This window comes from Balaenoptera musculus, chromosome 5 (genome assembly GCF_009873245.2).
Source record: "Balaenoptera musculus isolate JJ_BM4_2016_0621 chromosome 5, mBalMus1.pri.v3, whole genome shotgun sequence".
Taxonomy (NCBI): domain Eukaryota; kingdom Metazoa; phylum Chordata; class Mammalia; order Artiodactyla; family Balaenopteridae; genus Balaenoptera; species Balaenoptera musculus.
Window position 1 is genome coordinate 76,367,515 of NC_045789.1, and position 18,445 is coordinate 76,385,959.

General features: G+C 38.2%; 1 protein-coding gene across 3 annotated transcripts in view; it reads left to right on the forward strand.

Annotated features, from left to right (window-relative positions):
• The window catches only part of RFC1 (replication factor C subunit 1), a 73,774-nt gene extending 56,679 nt beyond the window's left edge, over window positions 1-17,095 (forward strand). For 2 of the 3 annotated variants that reach the window (XM_036852396.1, XM_036852397.1), the window contains exons 16-25: window positions 601-692; window positions 898-1,035; window positions 6,974-7,069; window positions 7,192-7,290; window positions 8,484-8,638; window positions 8,765-8,882; window positions 11,183-11,328; window positions 12,734-12,947; window positions 14,482-14,673; window positions 15,698-17,095. In XM_036852396.1, the coding sequence (XP_036708291.1) occupies window positions 601-692; window positions 898-1,035; window positions 6,974-7,069; window positions 7,192-7,290; window positions 8,484-8,638; window positions 8,765-8,882; window positions 11,183-11,328; window positions 12,734-12,947; window positions 14,482-14,673; window positions 15,698-15,775 (1,328 nt within the window). In that variant the 3' untranslated portion in view covers window positions 15,776-17,095. The remainder of the gene's footprint in view (window positions 1-600; window positions 693-897; window positions 1,036-6,973; window positions 7,070-7,191; window positions 7,291-8,483; window positions 8,639-8,764; window positions 8,883-11,182; window positions 11,329-12,733; window positions 12,948-14,481; window positions 14,674-15,697) is intronic. The other variant, XM_036852398.1, reaches the window with a different exon arrangement.
• Window positions 17,096-18,445: the final 1,350 nt, after the last annotated feature.

Sequence of the window (18,445 nt, forward strand, 5' to 3'; positions counted from 1 at the left end):
GAGTATAAATTGGTACAGCTCTGGAGAGCAGTCTGACAGTATTGCTCAAAGTTAAATTATACATACCCTTTAACCCAGAAAATCCGATTCCTGGAATTTAGCAACCGTTATACTTGTATATATGCAAAATGACATATATGTGTAGGGGTATTCATTGCACACGATTCATGATAGCAAAAGATTGAAGGCATTTCATATTTTATCAGTGGAAAGAGGTTAATTATGATGTATGTGTAAAATGGAATATTTAAATAGCCTTTAATAAATGAGGTGTTCTGTATGTGCAGATAAGGAACAGATCACAAAAACATATTAAATGATAAAACCAAGGTATATATTTTTATGTACACATGTTTTTAATATGTATAGAATGTCTCTTAAGGGATATACGTACAGGAGACTGTTCCCACTGTTTGCCTCTAGAAACTGCGTATCCTAGGGGACAGAGGTGGGAAAGAATTTCTTTTCACTGCTTACTCTTGTGCCTTTTGAATTTCACGCCATGGACCTGTGTTACATAGATACATTTTTAAAGCAGCCGTGTTTGAACAATTGTGGTTTTGTTTGTGTCCCATCCCTTTGCTTCTCAACGTGGGGTAGGCGGAGCAGCCCATTCAGTAGGCACGAAACATGCTCTCATCATGGATGAAGTAGATGGCATGGCCGGCAATGAGGACAGGGGAGGAATTCAGGTAATGAAAGCACCGTATTTTTGAAGTTTTACTGTTGATTTTTATTTAAAAAAAAAAAAAAAATTTAAAGAACTAATTATCATGCTGTGATATTTACAGCAATTCAGGCATGTTGCTGAGGAGGTTTTAAAACCTAAAATACATACGTTGTGTGGTATTTTGTTGTTCTTTTATAAATTTTTTATGTTGCAAATTTGCCTTTCAGGAATTAATTGGCCTGATAAAACATACAAAAATTCCCATTATTTGTATGTGCAATGATAGAAATCATCCCAAGATTCGATCTTTGGTTCATTATTGTTTTGATCTTCGTTTTCAAAGACCTCGGGTTGAACAAATTAAGGTATGATAATTGGAATATTTTTCTCCATCACACTATTCTATATATTTTTGGGTCAGTTTTTTTTTTTTTTTTTTTCATTTTAAAATCTCGACAATATACTGTGTTGTCTAGGGTATGGGAAAGGGTATTTTCATATGTTAATGACATGTATAAATGAGTACAATTTGGGGAGGGACTATAGCTATTACAGTTTTAACATAAACGTAACTTTTGAACCAGTGCTTCAAGTTCTGAGCTTTTTTTTTTTTTTTAAATTATTATTTATTTATTTATTTATGGCTGTGTTGGGTCTTCGTTTCTGTGCAAGGGCTTTCTCCAGTTGCGGCAAGCGGGGGCCACTCTTCATCGCGGTGCGCGGGCCTCTCACTATCGTGGCCTCTCTTATTGCAGAGCACAGGCTCCAAACGTGCAGGCTCAGTAGTTGTGGCTCACGGGCCTAGTTGCTCCGCGGCATGTGGGATCTTCCCAGACCAGGGCTCGAACCCGTGTCCCCTGCATCAGCAGGCGGATTCTCAAACACTGCGCCACCAGGGAAGCCCAAGTTCTGAGCTTTATCACAGCATATACACAGAGAAAATATGATTTCTTTTTTTGTTTGTTTGTATTTATACTGCAGGTTCTCATTAGTCATCAGTTTTATACACATGAGTGTATACATGTCAATCCCAATCAACCAATTCAGCACACCACCATCCCCACCCCACCGTGGTTTTCCCCCGTTGGTGTCCGTACGTTTGTTCTGTACATCTGTGTCTCAACTTCTGCCCTGCAAACCGGCTCATCTGTAACATTTTTCTAGGTTCCACATACATGCGTTAATATACGATATTTGTTTTTCTCTTTCTGACTTACTTCACTCTGTATGAAAGTCTCTAGATCCATCCACGTCTCAACAAATGACTCAATTTCGTTCCTTTTTATGGCTGAGTAATATTCCATTGTATATATGTACCACAACTTCTTTATCCATTCGTCTGTCGATGGGCATTTAGGTTGCTTCCATGACCTGGCTATTGTAAATAGTGCTGCAATGAACACTGGGGTGCATGTGTCTTTTTGAATTACGGTTTTCTCTGGGTATATGCCCAGTGGTGGGATTGCTGGATCATATGGTAATTCTATTTTTAGTTTTTTAAGGAACCTCCATACTGTTCTCCACAGTGGCTATATCAATTTACATTCCCACCAACAGTGCAAGAGGGTTCCCTTTTCTCCACACCCTCTCCAGCATTTGTTGTTTGTAGACTTTCTGATGATGCCCATTCTAACTGGTGTGAGGTGATACCTCATTGTACTTTTGATTTGCATTTCTCTAATAATTAGTGATGTTGAGCAGCTTTTCATGTGCTTCTTGGCCATCTGTAGGTCTTCTTTGGAGAAATGTCTATTTAGGTCTTCTGCCCATTTTTGGATTGGGTTGTTTGTTTCTTTAATATTGAGCTGCATGCGCTGTTTATATATTTTGGAGATTAATCCTTTGTCCGTTGATTCGTTTGCAAATATTTTCTCCCATTCTGAGGGTTGTCTTTTCGTCTTGTTTATGGTTTCCTTTGCTGTGCAAAAGCTTTGAAGTTTCATTAGGTCCCATTTGTTTATTTTTGTTTTTATTTCCATTACTCTAGGAGGCAGATCAAAAAAGATCTTGCTGTGATTTATGTCAGAGTGTTCGTCCTACGTTTTCCTCTAAGAGTTTTATAGTGTCCGGTCTTACATTTAGGTCTCGAATCCATTTTGAGTTTATTTTTGTGTATGGTGTTAGGGAGTGTTCTAATATCATTCTTTTACATGTAGCTGTCCAGTTTTCCCAGCACCATTTGTTGAAGAGGCTGTCTTTTCTCCCTTGTATATTCTTGCCTCCTTTATCAAAGATAAGGTGACCATATGTGTGTGGGTTTATCTCTGAGCTTTCTATCCTGTTCCATTGATCTATATTTCTGTTTTTGTGCCAGTACCATACTGTCTTGATTACTGTAGCTTTGTAGTATAGTCTGAAGTCAGGGAGTCTCATTCCTCCAGCTCCGTTTTTTTCCCTCAAGACTGCTTAGGCTATTCGGGGTCTTTTGTGTCTCCATGCAAATTTTAAGATTATTTGTTCTAGTTCCGTAAAAAATGCCATTGGTAATTTGATAGGGATTGCATTGAATCTGTAGATTGCTTTGGGTAGTATACTCATTTTCACAATGTTGATTCTTCCAATCCAAGAACATGGTATATCTCTCCATTTGTTGGTATCATCTTTAATTTCTTTCATCAGTGTCTTATAGTTTTCTGCATACAGGTCTTTTGTCTCCCTAGGTAGGTTTATTCCTAGGTATTTTATTCTTTTTGTTGCAATGGTAAATGGGAGTGTTTCCATAATTTCTCTTTCAGATTTTTCATCATTAGTGTATAGGAATGCAAGAGATTTCTGTGCATTAGTTTTGTATCCTGCAACTTTACCAAATTCATTGATTAGCTCTAGTAGTTTTCTGGTGGCAGTTTTAGGATTCTCTATGTATAGTATCATGTCATCTGCAAACAGTGACAGTTTTACTTCTTCTTTTCCAATTTGTATTCCTTTTATTTCTTTTTCTTCTCTGATTGCTGTGGCTAGGACTTCCAAAACTATGTTGAATAATTGTGGCGAGAGTGGACAGCCTTGTCTTGTTCCTGATCTTAGAGGGAATGCTTTCAGTTTTTCACCATTGAGAATGATGTTTGCTGTGGGTTTGTCGTATATGGTCTTTATTATGTTGAGGTAGGTTCCCTCTGTGCCCACTTTCTGGAGAGTTTTTATCATAAATGGGTGTTGAATTTTGTCCAAAGCTTTTTTCTGCATCTATTGAGCTGATCATATGGTTTTTATTTTTCAATTTGTTAATATGGTGTATCACATTGATTGATTTGCGTATGTTGAAGAATCCTTGCATCCCTGGGATAAATCCCACTTGATCGTGGTGTATGATCCTGTAATGTGTTGTTGGATTCTGTTTGCTAGTATTTTGTTACGGATTTTTGCATCTATATTCATCAGTGATATTGGTCTGTAATTTTCATTTTTGTAGTATCTTTGTCTGGTTTTGGTATCAGGGTGATGGTGGCCTCATAGAATGAGTTTGGGAGTGTTCCTTCCTCTGAAATTTTTTGGAAGAGTTTGAGAAGGATGAGTGTTAGCTCGTCTCTAAATGTTGGATAGAATTCACCTGTGAAGCCATCTGGTCCTGGACATCTGTTTGTTGGAAGATTTTTAAACACAGTTTTAATTTCATTACTTGTGATTCTTCTGTTCATATTTTCTATTTCTTCCTGGTTCACTCTTGGAAGGTTATACCTTTCTAAGAATTTGTCCATTTCTTCCAGGTTGTCCATTTTATTGGCATAGAGTTGCTTGTAGTAGTCTCTTAGGATGCTCTGTATTTCTGCGGCGTCTGTTGTAACTTCTCCTTTTTCATTTCTAATTTTATTGATTTGAGTCCTCTCCCTCTTTTTCTTGATGAGTCTGGCTAATGGTTTATCAATTTTGTTTATCTTCTCACAGAACCAGCTTTTAGTTTTATTGATCTTTGTTGTTGTTTTCTTTGTTTCTATTTCATTTATTTCTGCTCTGATCTTTATGATTTCTTTCCTTCTGCTAACTTCGGGTTTTGTTTGTTCTTCTTTCTCTAGTTCCTTGAGGTGTAAGGTTAGATTGTTTGAGATTTTTCTTGTTTCTTGAGGTAGGCTTGTATAGCTATAAACTTCCCTCTTAGAACTGCTTTTGCTGCATCCCATAGGTTTTGGATCGTCGTGTTTTCATTGTCATTTGTCTCTAGGTATTTTTTTATTTCGTCTTTGATTTCTTCAGTGATCTCTTGGTTATTTAGTCACGTATTGTTTAGCCTCCATGTGTTTGTGTTTTTTACATTTTTTCCCCTGTAATTCATTTCTAATCTCATAGCGTTGTGGTCAGAAAAGATGCTTGATATGATTTCAGTTTTCTTAAATTTACTGAGGCTTGATTTGTGACCCAAGATGTGATCTATCCTGGAGAATGTTCCGTGTGCACTTGAGAAGAAAGTGTAATCTGCTGTTTTTGGATGGAATGTCCTATAAATATCAATTAAATCTATCTGGTCCTTTGTGTCAATTAAAGCTTGTGTTTCCTTATTTATTTTGTTTGGATGATCTGTCCATTGGTGTAAGTGAGGTGTTAAAGTCCCCCACTATTATTGTGTTACTGTCACTTTCCTCTTTTATAGCTGTTAGCAGTTGTCTTTTGTATTGAGGTGCTCCTATGTTGGGTGCATATATATTTAAAATTGTAATATCTTCTTCTTGGATTGATCCCTTGATCATTATGTAGTGTCCTTCCTTGTCTCTTGTAACATTCTTTATTTTAAAGTCTATTTTATCTGATATGAGTATTGCTACTCCAGCTTTCTTTTGATTTCTATTGGCATGGAATATCTTTTTCCATCCTTTCACTTTCAGTCTGTATGTGTCCCTAGGTCTGAAGTGGGTCTCTTGTAGATAGCATATATACGGGTCTTGTTTTTGTATCCATTTAGCCAGTCTGTGTCTTTTGGTGGGAGCATTTAATCCATTTACCTTTAAGGTAATTATCGATATGTATGTTCCTATTCCCATTTTCTTAAATGTTTGGGTTTGTTATTGTAGGTCCTTTTCTCCTCTTGTGTTTCCCACTTAGAGAAATTCCTTTAGCATTTGTTATAGAGCTGGTTTGGTGGTGCTGAATTCTCTTAGCTTTTGATTGTCTGTAAAGCTTTTGATTTCTCCATCGAATCTGAATGAGATCTTTGCCAGGTAGAGTAATCTTGGTTGTAGGTTCTTCCCTTTCATCACTTTAAGTATATCATGCCACTCCCTTCTGGCTTGTAGAGTTTCTGCTGAGAAATCAGCTATTAACCTTATGGGAGTTTCCTTGTATATTATTTGTCGTTTTTCCCTTGCTGCTTTCAATAATTTTTCTTTGTCTTTAATTTTTGCCACTTTGATTACTATGTGTCTTGGTGTGTTTCTCCCTGGGTTTATCCTATATGGGATTCACACTTCCTGGACTTGGGTGGCTATTTCCTTTACCATGTTAGGGAAGTTTTCGACTATAATCTCTTCAGATATTTTCTCTGGTCCGTTCTCTCTCTCTTCTCCTTCTGAGACCCCTATAATGCGAATGTTGTTGTGTTTAATGTTGTCCCAGTGGTCTCTTAGGCTGTCTTCATTTCTTTTCATTCTTTTTCTTTATTCTATTCTGCAGCAGTGAATTCCACCATTCTGTCTTCCAGGTCACTTATCCATTCTTCTGCCTCAGTTATTCTGCTATTGATTCCTTCTAGTGTAGTTTTCATTTCAGTTATTGTATTGTTCATCTCTGTTTGTTTGTTCTTTAATTCTTCTAGGTCTTTGTTAAACATTTCTTGCATCTTCTCGATCTTTGCCTCTATTCTTTTTCCACCGTCCTGGATCATCTTCACTATCATTATTCTGAATTCTTTTTCTGGAAGGTTGCCTATCTCCACTTCATTTAGTTGTTTTTCTGGGGTTTTATCTTGTTCCTTCATCTGGTACATAGCCCTCTGCCTTTTCATCTTGTCTATCTTTCTGTGAATGAAAATATGATTTCTGCGATATATGAGGCTTGGGAAAGGTAATATCCAAGATCCACAGTGGCTCTTCAGTTCCACAATTCTACAAGCTCATGAAGATTGGAAATGTGGGCAGAGCCTCATCATAAAGAGGAAATCTTTTCAGATGAAAGCTTTGTAGAAAAATGCCCCATAAGATCTCCAATCTTCAAAGCCTGGAGACTGAAACTTATAATGTTCCTTGGGAAAGTGTCTTTTTATTTTTTAAGTGTTTTCTGGGTCAGTTTTTAAAAGTACCTGATAAATATTTTTTAAAAATCTGATTATATGAATTAAAAAAAAATCATTGAAGATTCATTCCCCTTTGTCAATTTCAGGGTGCTATGATGTCTATTGCATTTAAAGAGGGTTTAAAGATCCCCCCTCCAGCTATGAATGAAATAATTTTGGGAGCCAATCAAGATATCAGACAGGTAAATTAGATATATATTATATAACATTGATGATTATTTTGAATGGATGCCTTCAGTGTTTTGGGGATGGGGAGTGGCAGTATTTTCCTGTCTTAACAGTGTCTTACTTGTGTTTCTTTCAGGTTTTACACAATCTGAGTATGTGGTGTGCACGAAGTAAAGCACTAACCTATGACCAGGCTAAGGCTGATTCTCATAGAGCCAAAAAGGATATCAAATTGGTAAAATAAATTTCCACTTCTTAAGTGCCAAAGCCCTTCTTTTCCTGTCAGTATTAATTTAATTGAAATAGTTCTTATAGTTCCTTGAGACACCTATGGAACCTATGGATATTTATAGTAAGAGATATAGACAGCTGCTAAAAGTGTTTCTAATTCAAATGAATTTTTCCTTAAGGACTGTCAATGTAATTGTAAATTTTGAGAAAGGGAAGTTTTATGCCTCAGTAGTTACGAAATGGCCTTTCTAGAGTCCCTTATGTATGGATTTCATGTTTTGAATGGTTTTGGAACTGTTCAGAATAATCTTGTTTCAGTTGGCTTATAGTTTAAATGACCTCTCTGAAACTAGAGGTCTGTATCAATTATCTCTGTGTTGTTTCACCTAGTCACCAGTCAGAATTTATTATTACAGTTAGAGCAATGATTAAACAGTATTTTTCCCCTCCCTTCCTCTTTTTAAAAAATTAGTAAACATTTTCAGAGCCATTTTAGGTTCACAGCAAAATCGAGATTGCCTGCATATCCCCCTGTATAATGTCCCCCACTGTCAACACCCACCACCAGAGCGGCACATTTGTTACAATTGATGACCTACACTTATAAACCATTATCACCCACAGTCCGTAGTTTAACATTAGGGTTTGCTCTTGGTGGTGTACATTCTATGGGTTTTGACAAATATGTAGTGGCCTTTATCCACCATTGTAGTATCATACAGAATACTTTCACTGCCCTAAAAATCCTCTTTGCTTTGCCTGTTCATCCCTCCCTTCCCCCAGCCCCTGGTAACCACTAATCTTTTTACTGTCTCCATAGTTTCAGCTTTTTCAGAATGTCATATAGTTGGAGTCGTATAGTATGTCATCTTTTCAGATTGGCTTCTTTCACTTAGTAATATATGTTTAAGGTTTCTCCATATCTTTTCATGGCTTTGTAAGTTATTTCTTTTTATGTGGATATGTTTTCAGTTCACTTGGGTAAATACCGAGGAGCGGAGTTGTTGGATGGTATGTTAAGAATATATTTAGTTTTGTAAGAAACTACCGATCTGTCTTCCAAAGTGACTGTACCATCTTGCACTCCTACCAGCAGTGAAAGAGAGTTTCTGTTGCTACACATCTTAGCTAGCATTTGGCATTGTCAGTGTTTTGGATATTGGTCATTCTACTAGGTATGTCCCTCTCTCTTTTTAGGGCCCATTTGATGTTGCCCGGAAAGTGTTTGTAACTGGAGAGGAGACTGCTCATATGTCACTTGTGGACAAATTAGATCTCTTTTTTTATGATTATTCAATAGCACCCCTCTTTGTCCAGGAGAACTACATACATGTGAAGCCTGTAGCCGCAGGGTGAGTGTTCAGAGCTAGTGAGGGGTAGAATTAGTACCCCTCCCAGCCCTACGAAGGCCAGATGCCTGGGAGGGAGGGGTGTGGAGTGTGGACAGTGGTGTAATTCGGACTGGTTTATTCCTGCAGGGGTGACATGAAAAAGCACTTGATGCTTTTAAGCAGAGCAGCAGACAGCATATCTGATGGTGACCTAGTGGACCGTCAGATCCGGAATAAGCAAAACTGGAGTCTTCTGCCCACACAGGTAAGCATAGGGCTTTCCTTAAAGCGCAGACCCTGCTTTAGTTAGAACAAAATAGCTTTTAGCTCCTGTAATTATTTGAATTACCAGATAAACATTATGGCTCTTAATGGCAAAAAATATAATATGTTATAGATTAAAGTACCTTGTGGTCACTATTGTCTATTTCTTAATCTACTCTTATTTTTCAACGTTTTTAATGTAAATGGACATACGGAAATAGGAATGTCAGAGTTTGGTCATAACTAAGATGTGAGTCAAAAGTTTCATTTGCTCTCTTTTACCTTAAGAATCCATTTCTTTTTTGTCATCCTTGGCTCTCCCAGATTGTTACTAAGTAGCTCATCCCTGAAGAAATGCAACCAGGGCAGGTCCGCAGCCAGTTTTCTGACATATGAATTCTGATTTTCTTTATTCTTCCTTGCTACAGAGGCAGCTTTGTATTGGGTACTTTATTTAGGTTGATATCTTTTACTCAAAACAGAGTTTTGCAAACTTTCGTAATTAAGACTGGTTATTTATTCTTGAGTTTTGCATATTTATGTAATATTGACCTAACAAGCAAGGGACTTCTGGAGGTCTACTCTTCTTTTAAAGATTCCTTTCTCTTACGTTTTAAAAGTGTTCATTTTTTTTTATACCTAGTAATTATACCTATGAGAATTTATCCTGAAGAAATAATGTTAAACACAGGAAGAGCTTAATGTGCAAAAATACTTCCTAAAGCAGGGGTCCCCAGCCTTTTTGGCACCAGGGACCAGTTTCATGGAAGACAGTTTTACCACGGATGGTGGTGGTGGGTGGGGGATGGTTTTGGGATGATTTAAGCGCATTACATTTATTGTGCACTTTATTTCTATTATTATTACATTGTAATATATAATGGAATAATTATACAACTCACCATAATGCAGAATCAGTGGGAGCCTTAAGCTTGTTTTCCTGCAACTAGACGGTCCCATCTGGGGGTGATGGGACCGCCTCAGCTCCACCTCAGATCATCAGGCATTAGATTCTCATAAGGAGCACGCAACCTAGATCCCTCGCGTGCACAGTTCACAGTAGGGTTCACGCTCCTATGAGAATCTAATGCCACCACTGATCTGACAGGAGGCGGAGCTCAGGCGGTAATGCGAGTGATGGGGAGCGGCTGTAAATACAGATGAAGCTTCGCTCGCTTGCCCGCCGCTCACCTCCTGCTGTGCAGCCCGGTTCCTACGGATACCGGTGCGTGGCTTGGGGGTTGGGGACCCCTGCCCTAAAGCATTAATTTTGATAGCAAGAAGTGGGAGAAAATCTCCATGTTCAGCAATAGGAGTCTGATTAATTATGGTAAATCCTCTTGATGGAACATTATGCAGCCTTTAAAATTACTTGTAAAGATGATCTAATATAAAAAATACTTATGAGAGAATATTATTAGAACAAAGCAGGATACAAGATTTATGTATAATTCGAACCTTTAAAAAAGTGAAAACCTTGGGACTTCCTTGGTGGTGCGGTGGTTAAGAATCCACCTGCCAATGCAGGGGACATGGGTTCGAGCCCTGGTCCGGGAAGATAACACATGCCACGGAGAACTAAGCCTGTTCGCCACAACTACTGAGCCTGTGCTCTAGAGCCCATGAGCCACAACTACTGAGCCTGCATGCCACAACTACTGAAGCCCACACACCTAGAGCCCATGCTCCACAACAAGAGAAGCCACTGCAATGAGAAGCCCGCACACCGCAATGAAGAGTAGCCCACGCTCACCACAACTAGAGAAAGCCCACAACGAAGACCTAACACAGCCAAAAATAAATAAATTTATATATAAAAAAAAAAGGTAAAAACCCTGGATGATATAAAAGATATCCAAGGATACCTTTAAAAAAAACTTTTCTCAAGTGCCAGTTTACTTGATTCCCTAATTAGATTTTCCATGCTTTGATCCACCTGGTTTATTGATACCTTATGTTGAAGACAGTCATATTCCTCTTAAACATTTTTTTCTATAACACTGGCATTGTGAGGTAACTGGTGTATGTTGAGATCAGTTGGCTGAGTCTGGGTTGGCAAGATGATCTGTGAGGGCCATAACATGTTTTGGACCAAGGCATTTACTGCAGTTAATTGTTTTCTCAAGTTGAAGTTTCCCACACCAACAGATGAGAGAGAGAGGGAAGGGGCCTATCTTGGAATTAGGTACCAGGGGCAATGTTACTACATTTTCCGGAGACTGCTTGGAAGCCAACAGCTGCTAAAGAAGCAACTTAACTCAGTACTGAATTTAACTTGTGGACTGCGATTAATTTTTTCAGGCCATTTATGCCAGTGTTCTTCCTGGAGAGTTAATGAGGGGGTACATGACCCAGTTTCCTACCTTCCCAAGTTGGTTGGGGAAGCACTCATCTATGGGCAAACATGATCGTATTGTTCAGGACCTAGCATTGCATATGAGTCTCAGGTAAGCAGGGTATTACTCTATGTGTGGCATTTTATCAGGGTAGTATATTTAGCCTTTAATAAGGATAGCATGAGTCACAAAGATTTGTGTTTTAGTTTTGATTTCATTACTAACTAGATAAATGAACATGGATAAGTTCATGGCCCTGAGTTTTATTATCTGTAATTAGTATGACACTCGTTTTATCACTTAAAAGGATACTTTGGAGAATAAAGCCAGATGGTAGATGTGCCATAATGTTAAGATAAGTTTTAAAGCTATATAAATCTGAGGTAGTGCTATTATTTATTGTTATTGTGACTATGCCTATTACTAGTAGGCATACATAATATCTTGGCCTCCAAATAAATTAATAGGAAAAAGGGAACTATTTAAGTAAATGAACTAATTTTTGCCTCCTATCCTAATAGTAAACTGACCTAGTCATTTGGGACAGGGTGATACAGTTTAGCATATTACAGAAGGTGGATACTCAGATTGAAAACCAGTATCTTTGGAGAAGTTTAAGGAAGTTCAAAAATTCTTATTATTTGGTTAAATTTTTTACAGTTTAGAAACTTAGAAATGTGCTTGCACACAAATATTAAGTGAACTTTAGGGATTCGTTTTTAACCATGAAGAACTACTTAAGCAATCTTATTTTCCTTTCTAGTCCCTGGAGAGAATATTAATATTAGTCTAACCTTAACTTTTGTTTAAAACTGAACTGAGATGTTCCTTTCTTCTGTTCCTGTAGAATTCTGCTTCCTACTATGATCCCTCTTCGTAGCCTATGGTGTGGGTCTTTTTTTTGCTACCCCATGTTAGTTTTCTATTGCTGCTATAGCAAATTACCAAAATTTACTGGCTTAAAACAACACATATTTATTTCCATCTTGAGATGGGAAGATTACCCTGGATTATCTGGATGGGCCCAATGTAATCATAAGTGTTTTTACAAAAAATAAATAAATAAAAAGAGTGGTGGAGGTAGGCAGCAGTGTCAGTCAGAGATGTGAAGATGCTGCGCTCCCACTGCTGGCTTTGAAGATGGACAAAGGGACCATGAGCCAAGAGATACAGGTGGCCTCTAGAAGCTTGAAAGGGCTCTTTTCCCCTGCTCTTCTCATTGCTCAAGCTGAAGGCCTGCCTTTCAGCTCCTTTCCTATTCCCTGCCCACCACTTTTTCAAGGTGACGTATCACTTTGCCCTGGAGTGTGCCTCTTTGATGCTTCCACTATATTTGTGTAGATACATTGGTATGTATCCATTACCCTAGTGGTGTAGTGCTAAGCTTTCCCTACACCAGCTGTTCCTTAGTAAGCATTCCATTAAACATTATTAAAAGTGGATTAAACTCCAGCAAACTATGAGTTGGTGGTAGTTTGCCATTGATTACAGCGTATCTCTTTTGTTTTGGTTTAAGAACTTACTCCAGCAAAAGGACTGTAAACGTGGATTATCTGTCACATATAAGGGATGCACTTGTACAGCCCTTGACCTCACAAGGGATAGAAGGAGTACAGGATGTTGTTGCTCTTATGGACACGTATTATTTGATGAAAGAAGACTTTGAGAATATCATGGAAATTAGCAGCTGGGGAGACAGACCTAGTCCCTTCTCCAAGCTGGATCCCAAGGTAAGCTGTGTACCCCGCTGGTTCTCCATCACTTTGTAATTACCGTGTACTAGGAGTACTTCAGAGATGTTTAAGATGCTTTTAAAAGTTTAATTTCTTTTCTTAAATGCTTTTTCCTTATGGTCTGTGCTTTCCAAAGATACTATTTGAGTACAATATTAAGAGTAGACTTTGGGATTTGACTTTTATAATTTATAGTTTTATCTTTGCCTTATCCTGCATGGAAAAGCAAGGTGTGAAATCTGAGGAGCAAATGTAGATGTATTCCTTACAAGGGTAGGCAGATGAGCCTGGGGAAGTAAAAGTGAGGTGGTGGTAATGCATTATGAAAAGAAGTGTTTACTGGCTGAGCATTTTTAGACTTTTTCTTAGTCTGCCTAATCTGTGTTTTAGTGTATTTATTACAGTTGGACAATCTATTATATAATAATGTATCCCCTACTTTATATAGTGAACATGAAAAAACTAAAGTGACATAAATGAGTTTGTGATATCTAGTATGTCACCCTTGTGCTTGTTTACTTGGTGCTGTTCTAGAAGCATGTTCTCTGTGGCTTGCCTTCTCTAGAATTTTGACCTGACTACGGGTATGACTATAGGTAAATTCTCACAAGAGACATCCATTGTTAGAATTTGTGGACTAATTCTACAGTTAGGTTTAGAAGCTTGAGGTTAAGGCTTTTCAAGTTACTTAGTATTTTGAAATAGCCTATTTTTGTGGTAACAGTAATTTATATATTTTGTGGTAATTAAAGGACAACTTTAACTTGTACTTTATTGTAAGCCTTTTTTTTTTTTTTTGTAAGCCTTTTTTGATTTATTGGCTCACTGACTAACTTTGCTTGTCACTTTGTAGAACTGCAGAGAACACTGAATAGAAAAAATTGATGACTTAGAGTGACTTTTTCTTTTTTTTTTTAAGTTTATTTATTTATTTATTTTTGGCTGTGTTGGGTCTTTGTTGCTGTGCGTGGGCTTTCTCTAGTTGAGGTGAGCGGGGGCTACTCTTCGTTGCGGTGCACAGGCTTCTCACTGCAGTGGCTTCTCTTGTTGCAGAGCACGGGCTCTAGGCGCACGGGCTTCAGTAGTTGTGGCACAAGGGCTCAGTAGTTGTGGCTCGTGGGCTCTAGAGCGCAGGCTCAGTAGTTGTGGCACACGGGCTTAGTTGCTCCGCGGCATGTGGGATCTTCCTGGACCAAGGCTCGAACCCATGTCTCCTGCACTGGCAGGCGGATTCTCAACCGCTGCGCCACCAGGGAAGCACCCACTTAGAGTGACTTTTAAAAATCTGCCTAATGTTCCCAAATACTGATTCTTACTTTTTGAGTCATGGCTCTATTAAGAATGTCATGAAAAATATGGAACTTCTCCATAGGAAAATGCATATAGATATACTTACATGTACATGCATACATATTTTACAAACAATTTCAAGGGGCTCCTAGGGTCTCTCAGAGCCTCTAGGCCTACAGAGTTTAAAGGGGTTGTTTGGCAGTTAGAGTTTTAAAAACCTCCCTCTATTCCTTTTGTGTAGGTGAAAGCAGCCTTCACAAGAGCTTACAATAAGGAAGTCCACCTTATTCCGTATTCACTCCAGGCAGTAAAGATACACAGACACAGCACAGGCCCAGCGCTGGATTCTGAATACAATGAAGAGTTAAATGAAGATGACTCTCAATCTGATGAGAAAGACCAGGATACTTTGGAAACTGATGCTATGATCAAGGTAGTAGTTTCATCTGCAAATAGGAGAAGCTATGGTACTCCCTCAAAATAGCTTATCTTCTGTATAACTTGCCTTTTGAAATTACTCAGAGCCTGTTTAGCAAGTAACAGAGGAAGCCAAAAATACTTTTTTTTGTGTTCATCACAGTTCCGAGGGTGAAGAAGGTGTAGATTTCATTCTTATAAACAGTCAGCTTCTTGTAACAGTGGAAGAGCAAGACAGCAAAAAAAATAGGCCATCATATTGATGGTCATATGCTCTGTTGGAAAAAGGACTATTTTTTTTTATTTGCCATTGGTGTGTGCTTTACCCACAGACACATTTTCATAGCATAATCAAGAAAAGCATTTTGAATGAAACCATTTCTCCTTTCTGTTATTGATTTTTTGCTACAGCTGTTGAACTGCCCATAGAAGTTTCCCAGGGCAAAACATCCTCATCTTTTGCTAGGAAGGATTAAAATCATTTATGGTGTCAGCCCCCTGTTTACCATTGGCTGAGGCAAAGGACTAGTTTGTATCCTCTTCTGTCCTGAGTGTGTGTGCGTTTATCATTCTTGCCCCTCGATTCTGTTTTGTATGTGCAGGGGTGGGAATAGTGGCCTTCTCCAGTGTGGCTCTCTCTAGTCTTGTGCAGACATAAGAAGTCTACTCCCTCCCCTGCTCAAACTGAGTGTGTTTGGATATCTAATCTGAAACTGAAAGAAAAGGAAATTCTTCATGAAAACATTACCGTGTGTGTAAATTACCTCTTGCTTATTTTGCCTTTCCTAAATATATCGGTGTTCTGGGGAACATATCCTAGTTCTAGGGTCTAAATAGCTTTCCAATAGTTCAGAGCTACAGCTAGCCAGTTGTTATTAGTAAGCTCATCGAGGGTAGCCGTAGTTCAAGATCTAGGTGTTTGCAACCTTTCTTCTTTATTAAGTTGCAGGTAAAGATTTGATTTATTGTAGAGATGAACTTATTTCATTTACTCATAAACACAGCTACTAACTATTTTGTGCATCTTTCCCTCCCAACAGAAAAAGACAAAATCTTCAAAGCCTTCAAAATCAGAAAAAGAGTCCAGAAAAGGAAAAGGAAAAAGTTCAAAGAAATGAAACCATTTTTCACTGCTGACCGCTACTTTTTACTCAACCTGCTGACCAGTCTAGCTGGTCTTAGAGAATGCCTTGTTTTTCCAAAGGAACCATGTTTTAGTGTAATGGGGCAACCTCATGGTCCCATTACAAATAAACGGTGGTACAGCTAGAAGGATGTAAACAGTAGGCTGATGTACACCTCTTATAGAGGTTGATAGGACTGCTTGGGTCCTCCACTGTCCCCTGTCAATCTAATGAGATTGTACTTCAAAATGACTGTATATTCAGAATTAGAAACTACATGTGGGCTTTGGAGTCAGATTTTTTTTAGTTAACAGTAATATGTCTGGGAACAGAGGTACTAAGGCGGCTTTTGTAGGCTTAAGAATTTATCCTAATGGCCATTATAGGAGCAATGCCGATTTTTAAAAAAGAGTAGTTAGTTACTATTATGTGGAGAAATTTTGTAAATAAATCAAAATACAAAACAATCACCACCTAGAACTGGTTATTCTTTGTACATTGTCAAATATCTTGCAAAATAGAAATTAGAAATAAAAATGTTTCACATGATACATGTACAAATTCTTAAGATTGTCATCTTGTACAGTAAGATACTATGTTGGTATATTTTTTCCTTATTAATTTGCAAATGATTGGATACAAAAGCTAACTGTATTCCTACTAACCTGTTCTGTGAAACATAACTTTGGCAGTTGAAGAGTCAGAACTCTATAATTCCCAAGTTCATTACCCCTATGAGTGTCAACCACACCTCTGGTGTGAACAGAATTTCGTGGAGAGGCCTGTTTGTTATTATTAGAGGGTATTGTGGCTGCAGAAAGATTGTCAGACGTTCCTAGCCTTCCAGAGTTTCAACTCATTAGTTTAAAACCAGTGGGGCCTAGGCTGGGTCAAACTCTATCCTCACTCTGGTTTGGGACTAAATGAACACTGGCTTTTGTTTACTTTGTCCCTGAGGGATCCAGTTCTGTCCTGACAGATTCCACAAACCCTACTGGAACTTTAGATTGTACCTGTAACTGCTTGTTGAGGGGCCTGAGGCTGTGGAACTAGTCTGGAATTTGGGTGTCTAGCAATTTCTTTAATCTTGTCAGTAAATGCTCAAGGGTATGTGCTACTTCTTCGAGGTATGTGCTAAAAGGAATGTAAACTCAGGATTCTGTTCCCTGCCTTTAAGGAACTGATAGTCTTGTTTGGGAGGTGAGAGGAAGTTCTTGAGACATTTAAAATGTATTTACCAGTGTGTAAAATGTCTTTCATGTAGATTAAGTTCATTATGGGAATAAAATGTTGCCTTAAGCCTTTGCCTACTAAGCCACGTCCCTCTCTTTGTTAAAAGCCCTGCTTGAAACTTCTGCTTCAGTGAAGATTTTCTTGATTGACGACAGCCTCACCTCACCAGTGGGGTGAGCATAAATTTCTTATGTGTATTTTTCCATTTCTATTGCTTTTTGATATGCAAGTCACATCTGCCTACTTGCTCTATGCTTCCCAGGAAAGGGACTGTAATCTCCTTGCAGCCAGAACAACAGATAGTGTCCTTTACTTGTTCATTATGATTTGGAGCAACCAGTAAATCCTTATTGGAGCCACTGGATGCCACACATCATCCTTGCAGCCTAAAACTGTATACATGCTTTCTTTGCGATCCATTGAGTCTTGGCCATTTGGTAGTCTATAACAAACTACTACTTTATTACTAATACTACTTCATCCTTCATTTTTTAAGTTTTATCAGTGTATTATTTACAGCAACATTATTTGGCCTCTTTAAGTTATTAATAAGGAGCACATAGTTATGTGTACTAGGAGGAGTATCTTCCTAAGTAAGTTCTGGTACAATTATGCTCATTAGTGAATGTCTAAGGCCCATAACTAACTCCCAAAATATAATGTGCTTACCCTTACAGATCCCAAGTGCCTATGGCTCTTATTATTCCTGTAACCTTACAACATCCCTCAAGTGATAACACAAAACAAAGGGACCACGGGTGGGTTTAATGGTAATGACTTGTATCACTTACTTAGGAAGGCCAGGGCCTCTAGCCAGCCTTTGGGAAGGAAAAACATAAAGCTGGAGGCATGCATACGGATACCTGGATGCTGTAAAACTTTATTGGCACTTTGGGTTCTACCCTAGGCTTGTAGGTACCTCTGTAATGCTCAGAATGCTGGTGGCTATACTGTAAAATCATATCATCTGATGATACACTCAGACTTAGGCTACATGATTCTGTCAGCTGCTCAGACTTTGGTACTTTGGCTTTGGATGGCAAGGAAGCATATACTGATATGTATAGTATTGGGTGTGTGTGACATGGGAAAGGAACCCTCCGACCACCTTGGGGAAGATTCTGAATAATGTACGTCTTCAGGGGAAGTCAAATGATTTAATTTTGTGACAGGAATTCCATACTATGTAGTTAGTATAATGACTCAAGAAACATAAGCTTATAGTTTCATTCTTTAAAAATGCTGATTTTACTGATTTTTGATGTTTTTATTCTCAGACTGATTCTGCTAAATAGCCTTGATTTGTGTAAGCCTCTCACTTCAAACTTTTTAACACTGTTAATATCTGTGCTGCCCAAACTTCACGGTATGGTTTAAAGCTATCTTCCTTTATTTCTTTTTCTGTCTTTAAATCTGGGAAAACATTACAAA